Raw genomic sequence first — 18,216 nt, forward strand, 5'->3', positions numbered from 1 at the left:
GGGCTGGGAAGGCTTCATGGTCACGTGCACTTGGGTTAGTCCTTGAAAGAGGGTGGGATATGGAGAGGCATAAAAAACTATAGACCCCAAACCAAGGTGCTCATGTTTCATTTTACTGGTGAGCGTCCAACAGCCTTGAATCTCTTGTTGCTGTGCCGATTTCAGCATTTGTCTATGTAAATCATCAATTAGTGAAATCCTAAATATCTGAGGTTTCTCTCCGGGGCTAAGACTTGTCCACGCGCAGTGACACTTGGCAATACCGGCGTATTTGAAGCTCCAAACCCGGGAAGGTGGGAGCGCCTTCTACTGGAACCACTGCGCAAGGACATCGGTGAGGACACTGGCGAGGATGCTGGAGCCGGGACGGACGGTACACGTCTGTGTGAGGTTCAGAGGAACGTGTCCTGTCTGGCAGGGCTGTGGTGCCCAGCAGGCCGCAGCTTAGCTGACCCCTCCTCCGCTTGGCACTGATGCGGGGACCATCGTGACCGAGTTCCCCCATCTTTGAAATGATAATAGTAGAACCTATTTCCTGCAAGTTGTCAGAGTTGCAGGAGATAATGCTGATGCTGACAATCAGAACATTTACCAAGCACTCCAGCACAGGGCTTTGCCCGCAGTCTCACTTACTCCCACGAGGAGGTCTTGCTGTTATCCCCACCTTAGAGACAGGAAACTACTCACAGGAAATTGATTCCGCAAAGCACCAACATGCGGCTGCTTAGCGATCATTAGTCTTCAGTCACAGGGGACTGGAACAGTGTCTGTGCCTTCCAAGGGTACTTTCCGTAATGGAACCTTGCTATGCCACTTCAGGGTATCATGGCTGAATGGTGTTCCTGCCCTTTTTTTTTTTTTTTTTTTTTTTTTTTTAAGATTTTATTTGTTTGACAGAGAGAGAAAGAGATAGGGAGAGCACAAGCAGGGGGAGCTGCAGAGGGAGAGGGAGAGGCAGGCTTAATCCCAGGACCCTGGGATCACAACCTGAGCCAAAGACAGATGCTCAACCAACCTAGCCACCCAGGCACCCCTGTGCACCTGCTTTTAATTCCAAACTTTGAAGACTTGGTTGATCTTGGAAGCATTTCTCTTAAGTGAGCCATTATCAAAAAATCCATTCTCGGGACGCCTGGGTGGCTCAGTGGGTTAAGCCGCTGCCTTCGGCTCAGGTCATGATCCTAGGGTCCTGGGATCGAGTCCCGTATCGGGCTCCTTGCTCAGCAGGGAGCCTGCCTCTCTCTCTGCCTCTGCCTGCCTCTCTGCCTGCTTGTGTGCTTTCTCTCTCTCTCTAAAAAAACTAAAAAAAAAAAAAAAAAATCCATTCTCTTTTTCTAAAGTAATAGGGTTGTTGAAAGTAGTAGTGACAGTTCCCAGCCTCCCTTGCAATAAAGTCACCCATTTGGCAAGGCCCTGGCCCAGGGAATGCGAGATGGGAGATATTCCACTTCTGATCATGACCATTGAAGGAGTGAGTGTATCTCCTCCATGGTCTCTCTCTCTACTTTCCTCCCGCTAGAACCCACACATGCAGCAACCACGCTTTAACCATCAGGCCAGGGGTCAGCAAACTATGGACCATGGCTGACTCTGGCCTGCCACTTATTTTTGTAAATAAAGTTTTATTGTAACATAACCACACCCATTCATGTATTATTTCTTTTGGTTCCTTTCATGCTACAAAAGCAGAGCTGAGTAGTTACAAAAGAGACTGTATGACCTACAAAGCCCTTTACTGAAAAGCTTGCTGACCCTCATTCCAGCAGATAGCAGACCACAAGACAAAAGTCACCTCGAGCCCTTTAATTTCTTCTTTTACCAATAGTTCATTTGGAAATATATTATTTAAATATATTAAAATTATATTAAAGCAGTTGTAGGTTTTTTGGGTTTTTTTTTAGTGAAGAAAATAGTGATCTTCTTCACTATCACTTCCTATTTAAATTTCATGGTGGCCAGAGAACATACTGTGAATGATTTCAAAAGATTGAAATCATTCAGGCTTTCTTTACAGTCCAAGATATGGTCAGTATTGGTAAATATACCACATGCACTGGTAGAGAATATGAATTCTACAACCCCACTTTAAGAATTGCTTTTTACTCTCTGGTTATGATTCCTACAATTGTTGGTCAAAGCAGTTTATCAGCCTTATGCTTCTTTTAACATAGACTCAACAAAAGTGGGTAGAACTAACACTGAAAGCCAAGAGAACTGCATAATTCTTAAATGATCACAATATTTCTCTACTTTATTTGGGGAAGGAAAACCCTTTCCAACTAAGCATGTTCTTCCTTTTCAGTGAGCTCTGCGAACAGAACATAGAAGTTCTGTTGACTCCGGAAATGATTGAAGCAGAATTCCCTATGTTGGACCACAAGGACCCCAAAAAGGAGAAGTAAGTGGATGCTTTATGCCTTCCTTAGGAAGAGGCAGCCTTCTGTTAGAATTGGTCCTCCGTGAAGGACAGGAATTGTCACGTCCGTCATCTGAACCTAAATACCTCAGGCTTAAAAAAGAGAGAGGGGTGTGTCTAATTTGATGCACAATTACGGTCTCTCAAGTGTGGTTGGCAGGTAAACGTTTAAGAACTGGACCCAGTTTTTCCATTTGCTTATCATCTAGTTTCAGAGGTGAGTTTGTTTGTTAATGATAACTGAATGAGTCTCATCCGGCATCAGGAACCCCGGGCTCCGGACCCGGAGGAGATCCGTGGCCAAGGCTCAGCCCCACCATTTATGCCGTGTGAGCTCTCCAGCCAAGTTCCTGACACCTCAGTAAACTGAGTTACGGTGTCTTCATGTGCGCCATGCAGGAAATAAAGTCTCCCTCACAGGCCTCACAAGTGTGAGGAGTAAATGAGACACCAGTGCAAGGACGGCCAGCCAGTTGCTTGATGTGAACTGGGTGTTTGGCAAACGTGAGTGCTTCCCTTCGCCTCTCCCTCAGGGGCCGGAGAGCTAAGCAAACACGTCATCATTATCCCTCAAAAAATTGGTTTCTCTTTTTTTTTTAATTGTATATTTATCTGAGAGTGAGAGAGAGATAGAGAGAGAGAAAGCATGAGCAGGTGAGGGACAGCGGGAGAAGCAAGCTCTCCACTGATCAGGGAGCCTGGCGTGGGGCTCCATCCCAGAACTCCCAGATCATGACCTGAGCCAAAGGCAGACGCTTACCCAACTGAGCCACCCAGGCACCCCGAGGGAACATTTTAATTCTTCATTTTCAGGAATTCCTTCTTTTTCTAAACTGCCAGGCATTTGCCAGAACTTTACATTTCATCCCGTTTAGAAAACGTTCCAGAAGCACTTGAGTTTATACTGTATTCTATCTAGGCAGATCATAGAGCTGACCTCACAGTCTTAAGACATCTGTCCTTCCAACCAAATGCACTCCTCAGTTCCTTCCCAGATATTTGGAATATTCTACCGGAAACCCCCTTGCCACACCCAGCAAAGGGCTGGGCTCCACATCAGCCGCCACCTGATCCAGGTGCAGAACCCGCCCTCTGATTCCCCCACTTCTGGAGCCACTCTCAGAGTCAGAGATGTTACAGGCCTACCTTATTCATAGACATGAAGCAGCAACAAATGCTGACTGAACCTTTAGGAGACATCATGTAAGTGATTTCTCATTTCACCTTCTTGAGAACACTGGCAGATGGGAACTACCACTGTCTGTCCATCTGGAAGCAGAGCCTGAGTTAGGGAACTTGGCCACACTAAGAAGCTCATGGAGCGGAGATCAGAAGCCAGGTTTGAATCACTTACCAGCCAAGTGTTTTCACTAGTAACAAAATTATCATCAAACATAGTTTGAAATAGATATATGTGATATCAATCCTATATAAAAACATAAAACAAGTCTTCCAGGGGTGCCTGGGTGGCTTAATTGGTTAAACGTCTGCCTTCGGCTCAGGTCATGATCCCAGAGTCTTGGGATCGAGTCCTACATCAGGCTCCCTTCTCACCTGGAAGCCTGCTTCTCCCTCTCCTTCGGCCCCTCCCCCTGCTTGTGGTCACACGCGCGTGCGCTCTCTCTCTCTCTCTCAGATAAATAAATAAAATCTTAAAAAAAAAAGTCCTCCAGGCTTCACTATCCCCGCGACCCTGAGCCAGCTTCCGGGCACGGGTGGGCAACCTGAGCTGCTACCAAGTGCCCTCATGTGTCCCTGTCCGGTGTTTGATGTACAGAGAGATCAAAGAGCAAGCACATCCTACGGAGAAGCCAGGAGAAAAGGTGCTGGAGGAGATGAAGATTCTACGGGGCAAAGCTCTCAACTCATACCTGATTCTAGGATAAAACCCCCCAGGAGGTCAGTTCCTCTCGTTGGCTTTCTGAGGGTAGCTCAGTCAATGTCCATTGACATTCCGGTCATTTGGGGAGTTAAACTCTCTAGAGAATAAAATTGAAAGGTGGATGATGTATACATTTGTAAGTAACCATTTTTCTTTTGAAAGATAAGACGTCACCAGTGGGATGGCAGTGTTGGAAGGCTCCTTGGTATAAAAATTCAATGCTGGCACCAAGACTTCCGGAGCAAGCCGCAGGCCACCCACCATGTGGAGAGCCCCAGAGCCTTCTACAAGCAGTGTGGTGCTGGGAGGGGGGCTAGGCGGGCAGGGAGAGGGAGAGAAAGGCGGATGCGGAGCAAGTCTGCTCTCTCACCTCTGCATGGAAGCCGCCCCTCGCCCCTGAGCGTCCCAGCCTTGGTGAGGACACTCACTTCCCGGGCATCTATGCAAGGGCACAGGCTGTCCTACATTTGTATTTGCCAAATCTGCTGACAGCGTTCAGCACCCAGCGGTCTTGGGAGAGATGCTGTGCGAGTGCATGCTGGGCTGGCTGCCCAAGGAGGAGAGGGAGTAGGGGACGTGGGAGTTGTGTGTGGGGTGTGAGGCAGGCTTTCCAAACGAGGACAACAGTTCCTTTTTCCCTGGAGTCTGCCGCGTGCCAGGCCCCCTGTTGCGGGCCAGCTCTTCGAGTCCTCACATCCTCCCAGGGAAGGGAATCCCAAGGGTCCCAGGAGCCAGGGGACCCGTCAAGCTGGTGAAAACCCACAAGGCCTGTGTGACTTCGAGGCTGGGCAGAATCAGGGAGGGAGTCTTCAGGCGCCCAGAACTCTGGCGACATCAGCTGTGCTGGGCAGGAGGGGCAGTGAGAGACAGGGACACTGCCTGCCTCTGCCTGAGGACACCAGAGTCTTCATTCTCGAATCACCCACAACAGACCCACAACAGAACTGCCACCTCCTCCTCCTGTCTTAAGCTACCGAATTGTCATGCCTCATCTGCTTAAGGGACACAAGGAGGTCACATTACTTTTACTGTTCAGAGGTCACAATTTGTATCTCCCATCCCACCAAAACGGGAAGATCACACTCACCTTCCAGGGGTTCCTTTTTCCTTCCAGGATAAGGCCAAGCACCCTGGGGAGTCCTACTCAGCCCAAAGGTCTGGTCCTGATGACCTGCTAAGCAGCCCAGGCCTTTGACTGCCCCAGCTCGGTGTCCTGCAGCCTGCTTTCGGCTGGATGCCTGTCTGCTGTGGGGACAGAGACTCGGCCATCACAGCTGAACAAATAGTGGTTCTCCAGGTGGAGGAGGGAAGAGTGGCCTGGGGTGTGGCACACACACGCACACACACACACACACACACACAGAGATGTACACACAAAATACACACAAGACACACAAAATACAAAAGAGTTGCTAAGGGCCATCCAAGAGCTGGGCCTGGATCCAGGTCCAGCAAGAGATACTACCCCAAGCCTGCCCTGTGACAAAGGGGACACACCATCAACAAAAACCAGATTTTACGCTTGTGTTATAAAATCAGGATATGAGAAGTGCTACAAAGAGAGACTAATGTAGGGGCGCCTGGGTGGCTCAGTCGTTAAGCATCTACCTTCCTCCCAGGTCATGATCCCAGGGCTCTAGAATCAAACCCCATATCGTACATCTTGCTCAGCAGGAAGCTTGCTTCTCCCTCTCCCATTCCCCCTGCTGTGTTCCCTCTCTCGCTTTATCTCTCTGCCAAATAAATAAAATCTTTAAAAAAGAAAAATAGATTCTGCCTTCAGCTCAGGTCCTGATGCCAGGGTCCTGGGATCCAGTCCGGCATTGGGCTCTGTGCTGGGTGTGGAGTCTGCTTAAGATTCTTTCTCCCTCTTCCTCTACCCCTGCCCTCCCCCACCACTGTGCACTCTTTTTCTCTCCTAAAATAAATTAATAAATGTTAAAAAAAAAATTCCAGGTTCATCTTATATTTTCTCTGCCTCAGCCCTGGAGTCAACTATTTCTAGCCCTAACTCCTTTTATTGATGTTGTTATGAAGGATGCTCAGAGACAACCCCTGGGTGTTCATTGTTCCTGGGTCTCTGTTTCCAGGCTCTCTCGGTGGACAGAGCTGGGACACCTCTGTATTTTTACCAACCCACACATACACACACATACATGCATAGCTCTGTAGCTCACTCTCCACATCTATCAAGAACATGAATTGAGGGGCATCTGGGTGGCTCAGTGGGTTAAGCCTCTGCCTTTGGCTCAGGTCATGATCTCAGGCTCCCTCAGCGGGGAGCCTGCTTCCCCCTCTCTCTCTGCCTCTCTGCCTACTTGTGATATCTCTCTCTCTCTCTCTCTGACAAATAAATAGATAAATAAAAATCTTTTTAAAAATACTATATAAAAAAAAGAACATGAATTGATTCTGAGACTTCTGATTCTAATCACCAGTTTGTTTCAGCCTTCATTTTAACTCCTTTGTAACCCTCCCCCCACAGTGATTAACCCCATTCTCATTATCTACAGTGTGTTTATTTGTTCACTTTTAGCACATCCGTGAAGGGATGGCCCAATTGTTCACCTATCTCCCGTGAGAAACCCATGTTGTTGTTGTTTTTTTTTGTAGTTTGTTTGTTTGTTTGTTTTTAATATTTTATTTATTTATTTGACAGAGAGAGAGCACAAGCAGGGGAAGAAGCAGAGGGAGAGGCAGAAGCAGGCTCCCTGCAGAGCAGGGGAAGCCTGTTATGGGACTCCATCCCAGGACTCCAGGATCACGACCTGAGCCGAAGGCAGTGGCCTAACCAACTGAGCCACTCAGGCGCCCGAAACCCATGTTTTGACTAGATGACAGTATTTGCCTTCTTGTTGTCATTAGCATTACAGAGTTCAATAAAAATACAGTTTTCCAAAGTTAGGGCTCTTTTTTCCCCTCCACGCATGTCCATGTGGTTCTACCATGCAGTTAGGTTCGTTTGTTCCTGTTTCTATTCCATCTCTGGTTCCCCAACATCCTAGTTGGGTTTAATTATTCGTTTATATTTAGGATGTGCACAGGGTTCGCACAACATTCCCGTGGTTCTCACAGCCACACGAAAGAGGTGCTCGGGGAAGGGCCCGTCCCTCCTCATCTTACTACCCTGTTCATACCCACCCTGTAGGTAACCAGGCTCTTTAGTTTCTGGTTTATCCTACGAATCGGTAATTCTCATAAACCTCTGTAGGGCTGAAAACCTTACTTTCCTGCCCTGCACTCCTCCTCCTCACTCAGGCCTCTCAGCAGTTCCCCAAACACAGCCTGCTGGAGCACACCCTGCACCTGGGCCCTTGCTGTTCCTGAGGGGCTGTTCCACCCCCTTCAGGCCTTCCAGCCCCAGTTCAGATTCCCCACCACCACCCCGCCCCCTGGCCTCTGGTTCCCCCGCACGCCACCCCCTCTCAGGTCGGGGTTAAATCTTTCCTCCGTGCGCCTCATGGCCTGCCACTACGGAGGAGGGAAGGGCCCGGCCTTGCTGCTCCAGGGAGTCGCTGCCCTCATCACACAGACTCAACACCACTTTGTCAACCTTGCTTCGTCCCACGCGCCCAGCCTGCCCTCAGTGAGCCCCCAGCTAGCTCCACCTACTCCTTCCCCCTTCCTTCCTGGGCGCCCAGCGCTGTAATATTTATGTGAACCTTCCTGCTGCTCAGGGCTTGTTACATGGCTTTGAACCTGGGCTCCTGTCAGTGCATCTATTTACACCCATCTCCATTCCCCCACCTATAAACAAGGGCCAATTTATTTTGTTTCTTTCCGTGCCTTCCAAGGGTCATTTTACGACCCTCTGGAGGATTGTGTGACTGTGTTGGAGATCTGGCGCCACCTGGTGGATGCCTCAAGAAAGGCCTCGTCCGCCTCCCCAGTACACTGTAGCCTACGATTTCCACCAGGAAACAAATCAGTTTCCAAAAATTTAATATATGCGCTTTTCTTCCCTTTTTCAGACCACTTTTAGATGGGAAAAGGCAAGAAAGCCTTCTATGTATTGTCTTCCATTATCAGTTCCATAGAAAAAGTTGCTTCAGTGGAATCACTGAACCACATGAAGTTTGGGGGCTTCCTTGTGGGCTCAGTTAGCCTGGTTCTATGGGGATGGTGGACACAGTCAAAGGTTGGCTGCATGAGTGAGGAGCTCAGGGCTAAACAGTGGTCTCTCAAGACCTGCCAGCTCCTTCTCTCTTGTGTTCACTCAGATTATCTCAGCTCTCGCTCTCTCAAGCTGGAGAAATTTTAAACCACAAAACCTCAGGATAATTCAATACTGTTACTTCATTTTACAAGTAATTACAATTGCTTCCTTTTTGAGGACTTTCAGCTTGTCAAGTATTTTCTCAATGATCCTCACAATGTTCTGAGACACACAGACTGGCTGTTATCCTCATGACATATATGGGGAAACTGAGGCCCAAAGAGGTTCATGGACTTGCCCAATTAACAGAAGAACCAGGTTTGGGCAGAACCCAGGCTGCCTGATTCTGAATCCATGTTTCTCTCTACCACATGAAAAAAAAAAAAAAAATCAATGGAAATGGAAATTTTATAGTTTTATATATCTTTCCTTTTTATTTAAATGTTCAGGTTTGGGGTTTCTAGTGTCACATAATGATATTTAGGGGCACCTGGGTAGCTCAGATGGTTAAGTGTCTGCTTTCAGCTCAAGTTATGATCCCGGGATCCTGGGATCAAACCCCACATCGGACTCCATGTTCAGTGGGGAGTCTGCTTTTCACTCTCCCTCTCCCTCTCTTCCCTGCTTGTGTGCTCTCTCTCTCTCACTCTAATAAATCAATAAAATCTTTTTTAAAATGATATTTATGTTTCACTTAATTATTCTTTAAAATATAATATGGAAAAAGCACAAACTAGCAAATTTTCTAGCTCTAAAATCAGTTCGGATCTAAAGAAATCAGACAATACATTTACCCCACAAGGGCAGTGGCCACATTTATGTGTCCCCAGCATGAAACAAGATGTTTGGCACAACATAGGCTCTCAATAAATGTTTGTTGAATCCAAGAATATGAAAGAAATATGAAAACTATGGGTCTAATATCCATTTACATTCTCATGGACATGTGTTTATACAGTGTATTCACTATAGGAAAAAAATAGGAGTTGAAGATAATAGGTGAATTTTGAATCTAGAACATCAGAATCGGAAGGATGTAGAACCTCATCTAGCCCCACCCAGATAAATATGGGTGTATCTCTGCAAATATGGCAAGTTTGTGCAATCTCCTTGCCCTTTATTAAATGGGGAAAATGGCAATATTAACTTTACAGAGTGGTTGTAGAGTTAAATGAGATGATTCTGACGATACAGTGCACAGTAAACATTAGCTATTATTAGCATCTCAGTATTTATTTGGCAAGGGAGTGAAGCTGAGTCCTTACCTGCCTCCCTGCCTTCCTCAATTTCCCTTGCCACCTTCTACCGTCCATGTCCCATGCTCCACTGGCTAAGCTGAGAACAGCACATGGAAGAAAACCTTCCAGATGGTGAGGGGATGAACCATAAATATCATGAACCATTGCACTAAAGAACACTAACTCTTCCAGCAGGGTTTGGGAATATGGGCTCAGGTAAATATTTAAAAGAGGGAGATGGTAGCGATGTGGGCCTCCTTGAAAGTGAAGAATAGACCGATTGGCTCCGTGGTCACTCATGTCCCTTTCAAAGATGGAGGACTTTATCTCGGGTCTCTGTCCAGACCTTGCAGCCTTCCCTTTCCTGATCAGATTATAAACCATTCCCCCTCCACCCAGTAAATGGCATCATGGAGAGGAATTCATTATGAAGGCAAGGAGAACTACTTCTTCTAGAGTGCATACTAAAGGTACCTTTATCCAGGAGGCAGCCACTTACTTCCAAGGTGGAGAGCCCATGGCACCCCTCCTCTTCCAACTAACAGTGAATCCAATCAGAACAAGCAAGCACCTTTCCCAAAGGCTGTAGGTCAACAGGAGACCAGGGACAAATAATCTGCCATTAATAGATGGGCTGAGCTAGGACACCCAAGTGGTTAGTTGGTTAAGTGTCCAACTCTTGAATTCAGCTCAGGTCTTGATCTCAGGGTTGTGAGTTCAAGCACTATATGAGCCTACTTCAAAAAAAAAAAAAAAAAAAAAAGATTGAGCTAATCTGATCCTTTCTCTCTAAAATCTGAACCAAGAAGTTAAAGAGAGATTGAACAACATAGTGTAGGGACAGAAGCTGCATAGTTATGAAACAGAATGGGGCATCGGGCAGCAGTGATAGGCCCTGAGCAACTGAACTTAAGAAGCAGTGAAGCCATGGGTTTATAGTGTGGCAATAAGGGAAGCTGGTACCTCTGAAAAGAAAATATTTTATATTAAAACAATATTTAAGGGGCTCCTGGGTGGCTCAGTCGGTTGAGCGTCTGCCTTCCACTCTGGTCCTGATCCCTCAGTCCTAGCATCCAGCCCCATGTAGGACTCCTTGTTCAGAGGGGAGCTTGCTTCTCCCTCTCCCACTGCCCCCTCTCACTCCAATGTACACTCTCTTGCTCTACTGAATAAATAAAAAAATATTTTTTAAAAAACAGTATTTAAGTATTCAGGTTGGCATTAAGTTGAAAATAATATGATTCCATGATTTTTTTCTTGGTCTGTCTCTTAAGTAGTCTGCAGTGCTGTAGCCCACCCACCCCCAATATCAAACAGAGTAGTGGAGGGGCACCTGGGTGGCTCAGATGGTTAAGTGGCTGCCTTTGGCTCAAGTCATGATCCCAGGGTCATAAGATCGAGTCCCGAATCTGGCTCCCTGCTTTATGAAAAGTCTGCTTCTCCCTCTCCCTCTGTGTGCTGCTTGTGTGTGCCCCAGCTTGTTCTCTCTCTCTCTCTCTCTCAAATAAATGAATAAAATCTTTAAAAAACAAACAAACAAAACAAAAAACGAATAGAGTAGTGGAACAGGTGTCCAGAGCACCTGGATTTTGGTCTCAAATACAATTTGCCAGCAAGAACCAAAGAGCCTCGGAAAGTTTCTGATTCTGTATCTTGGAGCAAGGATAATTCAGATAGGTCTGGAGCATCCCTTTTTTTTTTTAAGATTTTATTTATTTTAATTGACAGACGGAGATCACAAGCAGGCAAAGAGGTAGGCAGAGAGAGGAAGGGAAGCAGGCTCCCTGCTGAGCAAAGGGCCTGACACAGGACTCAATCCCAGGACCCTGGGATTATGACCCAAGCCGAAGGCAGAGGATTTAACCCACTGAGCCACCCAGGCGCCCCTGGAGCATCACTTTGTTGCCAGAAAGTTTGCCTCCAAAATTATCCAGGTCAATTAAGGGATAAAGGAGCTGGTTAAAAGCACTCCCACTGAGCAAACTGTGACAATTATGACATTAGAAAGAAAGCAGTAGTTCTCTGCACAACTCATATGAGGCAACTAAAAAAAAAAAAAAGAAGAAGAAAGAAAAGAAAAGAAAAAAAAAAAAGAAAAGGCACGTACAGCTTTTTAATGATGCTTACAGTATGTTGACAAAGCCAAACTGCGTGTCTACTATATTCAAGCTTTGGTCAATGTCAAAATTTCATCATTGCAAGTCAAACAGCTAAAAGATTAATGGGAATCCTGGCAGGGGATTCAGAATTTCATCCATTCTACTCAAACAATGAAAAATTATGGAAGATTTACTACTAAAAATTTTTTAAAACCACAGGGGCGCCTACGCGGCTCTGTTGGTTGAGCATCTGACTCTTGGTTTCAGCTTGGGTCATGATCTCAGGGTTGTGGAATCAGGTCCCATGCTGGGCTCCCAGCTCAGCATGGAGTCTGCTTGAGATTCTCTTTCCCTCTCCCTCTGCCCCTCCTTTCTCTCTCAAATAAATAAATAAAATCTTTTTTAAGACTTTATTTATTATTTATTTATTTATTTATTTGAGAGAGAGAAAGAGAGAAAGAGCACAAGTCAGGGGAGGGGCAGAGGGAGAGGGAGAAGCAGACATCTGGCTGAGCAGAGAGCCAGATGTAGATCTCTATCCCAGGACCCTGGGATCATGACCTGAGCTTCATTTACTAAGCCACCCAGGGACCTCTAAATAAATAATCTTTAAAAAAGAACACACACACGCACAAACACACATAGGTTTGGAAAGTCTGATTATCCACACAGAGACTCAACCTAATCAAAACAAACTCATGATGAATCGTCTGGGAAATCACTCTGAGCCCAACCTTGGCAAGAATATACCACTCAAAGATCAACCCAGAACACGGCAGCGTGGAATGACTTGACAGGATGGTTCTGTGCCCCTGGGTTGGGAGACCACATTTGTCATGTCAGGGTGAACAAAAGATTCTCCCTCAATTGATACTCTGGTCCTGGTCAGGTCATCTGTAATAACAAGTTTCATTGCACAGTTTCCTACATACTTCAGTTTAAGAGGTTTAAAACATGTCAGAGAATCTGTTACATTTATGTGACTGTTTTATTAGATTTACAAGAGTTGCTTAAGGGTGTAGAAAGATTTTGCTTATTAGATTTGAAAGGCTACATTTTGGGGGTAGTACATTTAAAAGAATCAGCTAAATTAAATTTGAAAATGTGCTTTGAAATGTCTAAGGGAATTTGATCAATTAAGTACAGGACTGGTGTGGTATAATTAAGGAAGATTTAATAATGTAAAGTCTGTAGTTAATTGAAACTTAATCAAAGAACAAGTAGAAAAAATTCTTATTTTATATTTTAAAAAGTACTGGGTTTATTAGTAAGATAGTATTTGTAAATTGAGGTTCTAGGCTTAGAAGACATGGGATATTTAAGCTTGCTATTTTAACCAATAATAATTAAGACACAAACTACTTTTAAGTATTCCTATCATGCCCAAAAGGCCCCACAGAAGTTTTTTTCATGAAGAAATGGGGAAGTTGAGTAGACCAGTACCAAGTAAGGACATTGAATCTCCCCACAAAGAAAAGTTTCAGAGTTGATAGTTTCAATGTTGAATCCTACCAAATATTTAAAGAAGAGATAATACCAATCTTTCTCAAACTTTTGCCAAAAAATTGAGAAGGAAGAACACTTCCTAACTCATTGTGAGGGTCAGCCTCACCCCGATACCAAAGCCAGACAAAGATACGACAAGGAAAATTCAGCAAATATCCCTTATGAACACTGATGCAAAAGCCCTCAACAAAGTACTGGTAAACCGAATTCAGCACCACATTTAAAAGGATTATACACCATGACTGAATGGGATTTATTCCTGCAATGCAAGGACAGCTTAACATACAAAAATAGATCAACATAATACACCATGTTCACAAAATAAAGCAAAAAAGGCAATGATCATCTCAACCAAAGCAAAATTTGACAAGATTTAACACACTTATGTGAAAAAAACATTCAATTATTAGAAGGTGGAAGAGAGTCAGTAATGTATCCTCTAGACTGAGAAGGCACTTTTAACAACAAAAGACAAAGCAAGCCGCTCCATACCACTTACCTGCCAGTAACTCCAGAGACCTGGCTGCCACGACCAGTCCAGGTGGTTCCAAGCTTTTATTCTCCACCCACTCTCTGCCAGGCCCTGACTGCAACCCACAGCTCTTATAAAGCGAGGGGCTTGGTGGTGAGGTCCCAGGGTAGTTATCTGAAGTGGTGCCACCTGTGTGCCCAATGGGCTTGCTACTCATTATCTCAAGTAGCATCACCTATACCAAGATGGAAGGCCAAAGATGGAGTCAGCGTTGCCAGCACTCCTACACTCGACAAACCAGGAACAGAAGTAAACTGCCTCTATGTAATAAAAAGCCATATGAAAAACCCACAGCAAACATCATACTCAATGGTGAGAGACTGAAAGCTTTTCCTCTAAGATCCAGAAAAAGACATGAATGCCTGCTTTCACTATCTTTAACATAGTACTAGAAGTTCTATCCAGAACAATTCAGTTGGGCAAGGAAAGGAAAGAAAAAGCATCCAATTGGGAAGGAAGAAGTAAAATTATCTCTGCTCATAGATGATATGATCTTATATGTAAAAAACCCTAAAGATTCCACACCAAAAAAAAAAAAACCTGTCAGAGTTAGTAAACGAATTTAGCACAGTAGCAGGATACAAAGTCAAAACATAAATTTCAGTTGCTATGCACTAACAATAAACAATCTGAAAAGGACATTATGAAAATACTTCCATTTACAATAGCAACAAAAAGAACAAAGTACTTAGGAATTAACTAAAAAGGTGAAAGACATAATGAAAACTATAAAACGCTGAAAGAAATTAAAAAAGATATAAATAAATGGGAACACATTCCATGTTCATGAATTGAAAGATTTCATCTTGTTAAGATGTCAGTGCTATCTAAAGCAATCTACAGATTAAATACAATCCCTAACAAAATCCCAATGTCCTTTTTTTTACAGAAATTGAAAAACCCCATCCTAAAATTCATAGGGAACCTCAAGAGACCCTAAATAGCCAAAACAGTCTTGCAAAAGATGAACAAAGTGGAAGGACTCACACATCCTGATTTCAAAACTTACTACAAAGCTACAGTTATCAAGTCAGTATAGTACTAGCATAATGGCAGACGAATAGAACAGAATACAGAGTCCAGAAGTAAACTCATACATATATAGTCAAATGATTTTTGGCACGGGTGCCAAGACCATTCGATGAGGACAAGACAGTCTTTTCAACAAATGGTGCTGGGCAAACTAGATATCCACATGCAAAAGAATGAAATTAGACCCTTATCTAACACTGTATACAAAAAATTAACTCAAAATGGATCAGAGACATAATTGTAAGACCTAAAAATGTAAAACTTCAGAAGAAAGCATAGTTGCCATATGGTGATAGGGCTTCATGATGCTTCATGATGCTGGATTTGGCCATGGTTTTTGATATGACACCAAAGGCATAGGCAACAAGAGAAAATAGACAAATTGGACTTAGTGAAAATTTTAAAACTTCTCAAAAAACATCAAATGACAATGTCCACAGAGTAAAAAGGTAACCAACAGAATGAGAGAAAATGTTTGCAAACCACATATCTGATAAGGGATCAATATCCAGAGTCTATTGAGAACTCCTAAAACTCAGTAACAAAACACATCGCTTCTCGGCCTTTTGGCTAAGATCAAGTGTAGTCACTGTTCTTATCAGTTTAATATCAATAACAAAACAACAACCAAATCAAAACGTGGACAAAGCACTTGAATAGACATTTCTTCAAAGAAGATATATGAATGACCAATAAACACACGAAAAGATGCTCAATATCATTAATCATTAGGAAAGTACAAGTCAAAACTATAAGATACTATCTCACACCCATTAGGATGCCTGCTATCAAAATGCCCAGAAAACAGCAAGTGTTGGTGAGGATGTAGAAGAATTGGAGCCCTCGCTCACTGTTGATGGGAATGTAGATGGTATAGCTTTTGTGGGAAACAACATGGCGGTTCCTCAAAAAAAAAAAGAGCCATTTCATCTAGCAATTCATTTCTGGGTTCATATAAAAGATTTGAAGACCTGTACCCCTGAAACAAATAATACATTATATGTTAATTTAAATAAAAGATTTGAAAGTGGGGTCTTAAAGAGAGAATTTGTACACCAATACTCATCACAGCGTTATTCACAACAGTCAAAAGGTGGAAACAATCAATGTCTATTAACCAATGAATGTATTAAACTAAATATGGTGCATACATATAATGGAATATTTTTCAGCCTTAAAGAGAAAGGAGATCTTGTCACATGCTTTAACATGGACAAAACTTGAGGACGTTATGCCAAGTTAAATTTCCCCTTCACAAAGAGACAAATACTGCATGTTTCCACTTACATGAGATACTTAGTCAAAATTAGCCACTGAAAGAAGTACTTACTATTTACACTGACCGAGAGGAGAGAACATGCCATGCCATGTGGGGCAATGGGGGAGGTACCGGGCTCAGTCAGGAAGAAGGAGGAGCAAGTAGAAAGCAGGGCCCAGAGCTTTCTCTGTTGAGGTTTCCATGGGGAGGAATGGTGAGGCAGGGGGAGAGTTTGGAAGAAGTTTAGGATTGGATAGTTTGAATAATTTTGGCAGGCTCTGGTCTTACAGGGTGGCCTCTAGTTGTCCAGTACCTTACTCTGGGATTATTTAGAACAGGGAAAATATTGGGTTGGCGTGTGAGAGCTGAAGGAGGTGGTCGGGGGTAAGGGCTCTGGATTAGTTGGTTTGTCATATGAAAGGCATGCTTGTGGTGGAAGTGGGGGGTGTCGTTTGTTATCTCTAGGAAATAGCTAATTGCAGGAGAGGCAGTCTTTCCAGGATTAGCAAGGATCCCAAATTGTAAAACTTCATAAAATATGGAAAATTTAAAAAACATGACTCAAACACTGCCTCAATTCTCAGAAATCTCTGCCACCCCATCACAGTCATTGACTCCCACACTCATATACTTGACCTTGCCATCACCAATATGGATACCACCTCTGAAGCATCCATTTCCAGCCTCCTACCTTCTAATCACCACCTCCTTACACACATTAAAAAAAATTTATTATGGAAATTTCCAAACATACATAAAGTAGAGCACAGTATAATGAGCTCTCCCCTAAACTCGTCAGGAAGCTTCAACAACTGCCATCATTTTGTTGATGTTGTTTCCTCTCAGACCCTGGTTTTTGTGGTGGTACTTGTGGTTTCGTTTGGGCTATAATATTTTGAACTAAAGAGCGGACCTCATGTCGTTGCACCTATCAACACTTCGTTATGCATCTCTAACCGATAAGGACTTTTTGGCTTATGTAAATTTCGTGTTTCATCCCACCTAACAAAATAAGCACTTCACTAACATCACCTGACACTCAATCCATATTCAGATCTCCCCGTGGTCTCAAAGGTGTCTTTTTTTACAGTCAACTATCCGTTCAGGATCCCAACAAAAGCCACGTGTTGCATTTAACTGCTAAGTCTTTCACATCTCTTATTTTATAACATTCTCCTTTCCATTGTTTTTTTTTATGCCCTTGTCTTGTTTAGAGAAAGCACATCATTTGCCCTGCGGACTATCCCACATTCCAAATCCAGCTGAGGTCACATATGAAAGCAGGTTATAGCACTACTTACAGATACACGAACGAGCAGCCAGACGTGAAGTCTCAGAACCCAAACAGATCTCAGTAATACAAGCTAATAGCTCTATGGTCTAAACTGTGCTGGGCATTATATATGCATGAACTCATTGAGTCCCCACAATAAGCCTAGTAGGTAGATGGTACTCTCATCTCATTTTTTTTAAAAAAGATTTTATTTATTTATTTGTCAGACAGAGAGAGAGAGAGCACAAGCAGGAGGAGCAGCAGGCAGAGGGAGAAGCAGACACACACACACACATCCGCACTGAGCAGGGAGCCCCAATGCGGGACTCAACCCCTGGACTCTGGGATCATGACCTGAGCTAAAGGCAGTCACTTAACCGACTAAGCCACCCAGGCACCCCACTCTCATCTCAATTTATTAATGAGAACACTGGGCCCCGAGAGGTTCACTCGCCTAAAGTCACACAGCTAGTAGGGGATGGAGCCAAGATCTAACCTAAGCAGTCCGGCTCCAGCATCCGTGCTGTTCACCATTGCTAGATCTACATCTGGTCACAGGCCCCTTTATGACAGACTTCCAGGGCCAAGATTAAAGGGAGACCCCCGAAATGCCATCCAGGGGCGTGTGATTTGAAGTGCCTCCCTTCACTGTCTTTAGTTATATAGATAAGGTTATCCAGAAAACTTTCACAATTAGGATGTAACAGGATACCCTAAGACTGATATTATCCTCACTTTAGAGATGAGGAAACTGAGATCCGGAGGGGTGACATCCTTTACAAAAGAGCAAGAGCCCCCTGCCCACTAAGAAAGTTCTCTTTCCC

General features: G+C 44.1%; 1 protein-coding gene across 2 annotated transcripts in view; it reads left to right on the top strand.

Annotated features, from left to right (window-relative positions):
• Window positions 1–18,216, top strand: part of LOC111144571 (cilia and flagella associated protein 221) — a 101,528-nt gene that overhangs the window by 75,419 nt on the left and 7,893 nt on the right. The window contains exons 22-23 of one of the 2 annotated variants that reach the window (XM_022498932.1): window positions 2,303–2,398; window positions 4,194–4,320. In XM_022498932.1, coding sequence (XP_022354640.1) covers window positions 2,303–2,398; window positions 4,194–4,302 — 205 coding nt within the window. In that variant the 3' untranslated portion in view covers window positions 4,303–4,320. Of the gene's footprint in view, window positions 1–2,302; window positions 2,399–4,193; window positions 4,321–18,216 lie in introns of those variants that run through there. The other variant, XM_022498922.1, reaches the window with a different exon arrangement.

This window comes from Enhydra lutris, unplaced genomic scaffold, assembly GCF_002288905.1.
Source record: "Enhydra lutris kenyoni isolate GAN:26980312 unplaced genomic scaffold, ASM228890v2 scaffoldscaffold1, whole genome shotgun sequence".
Classification (NCBI taxonomy): domain Eukaryota; kingdom Metazoa; phylum Chordata; class Mammalia; order Carnivora; family Mustelidae; genus Enhydra; species Enhydra lutris.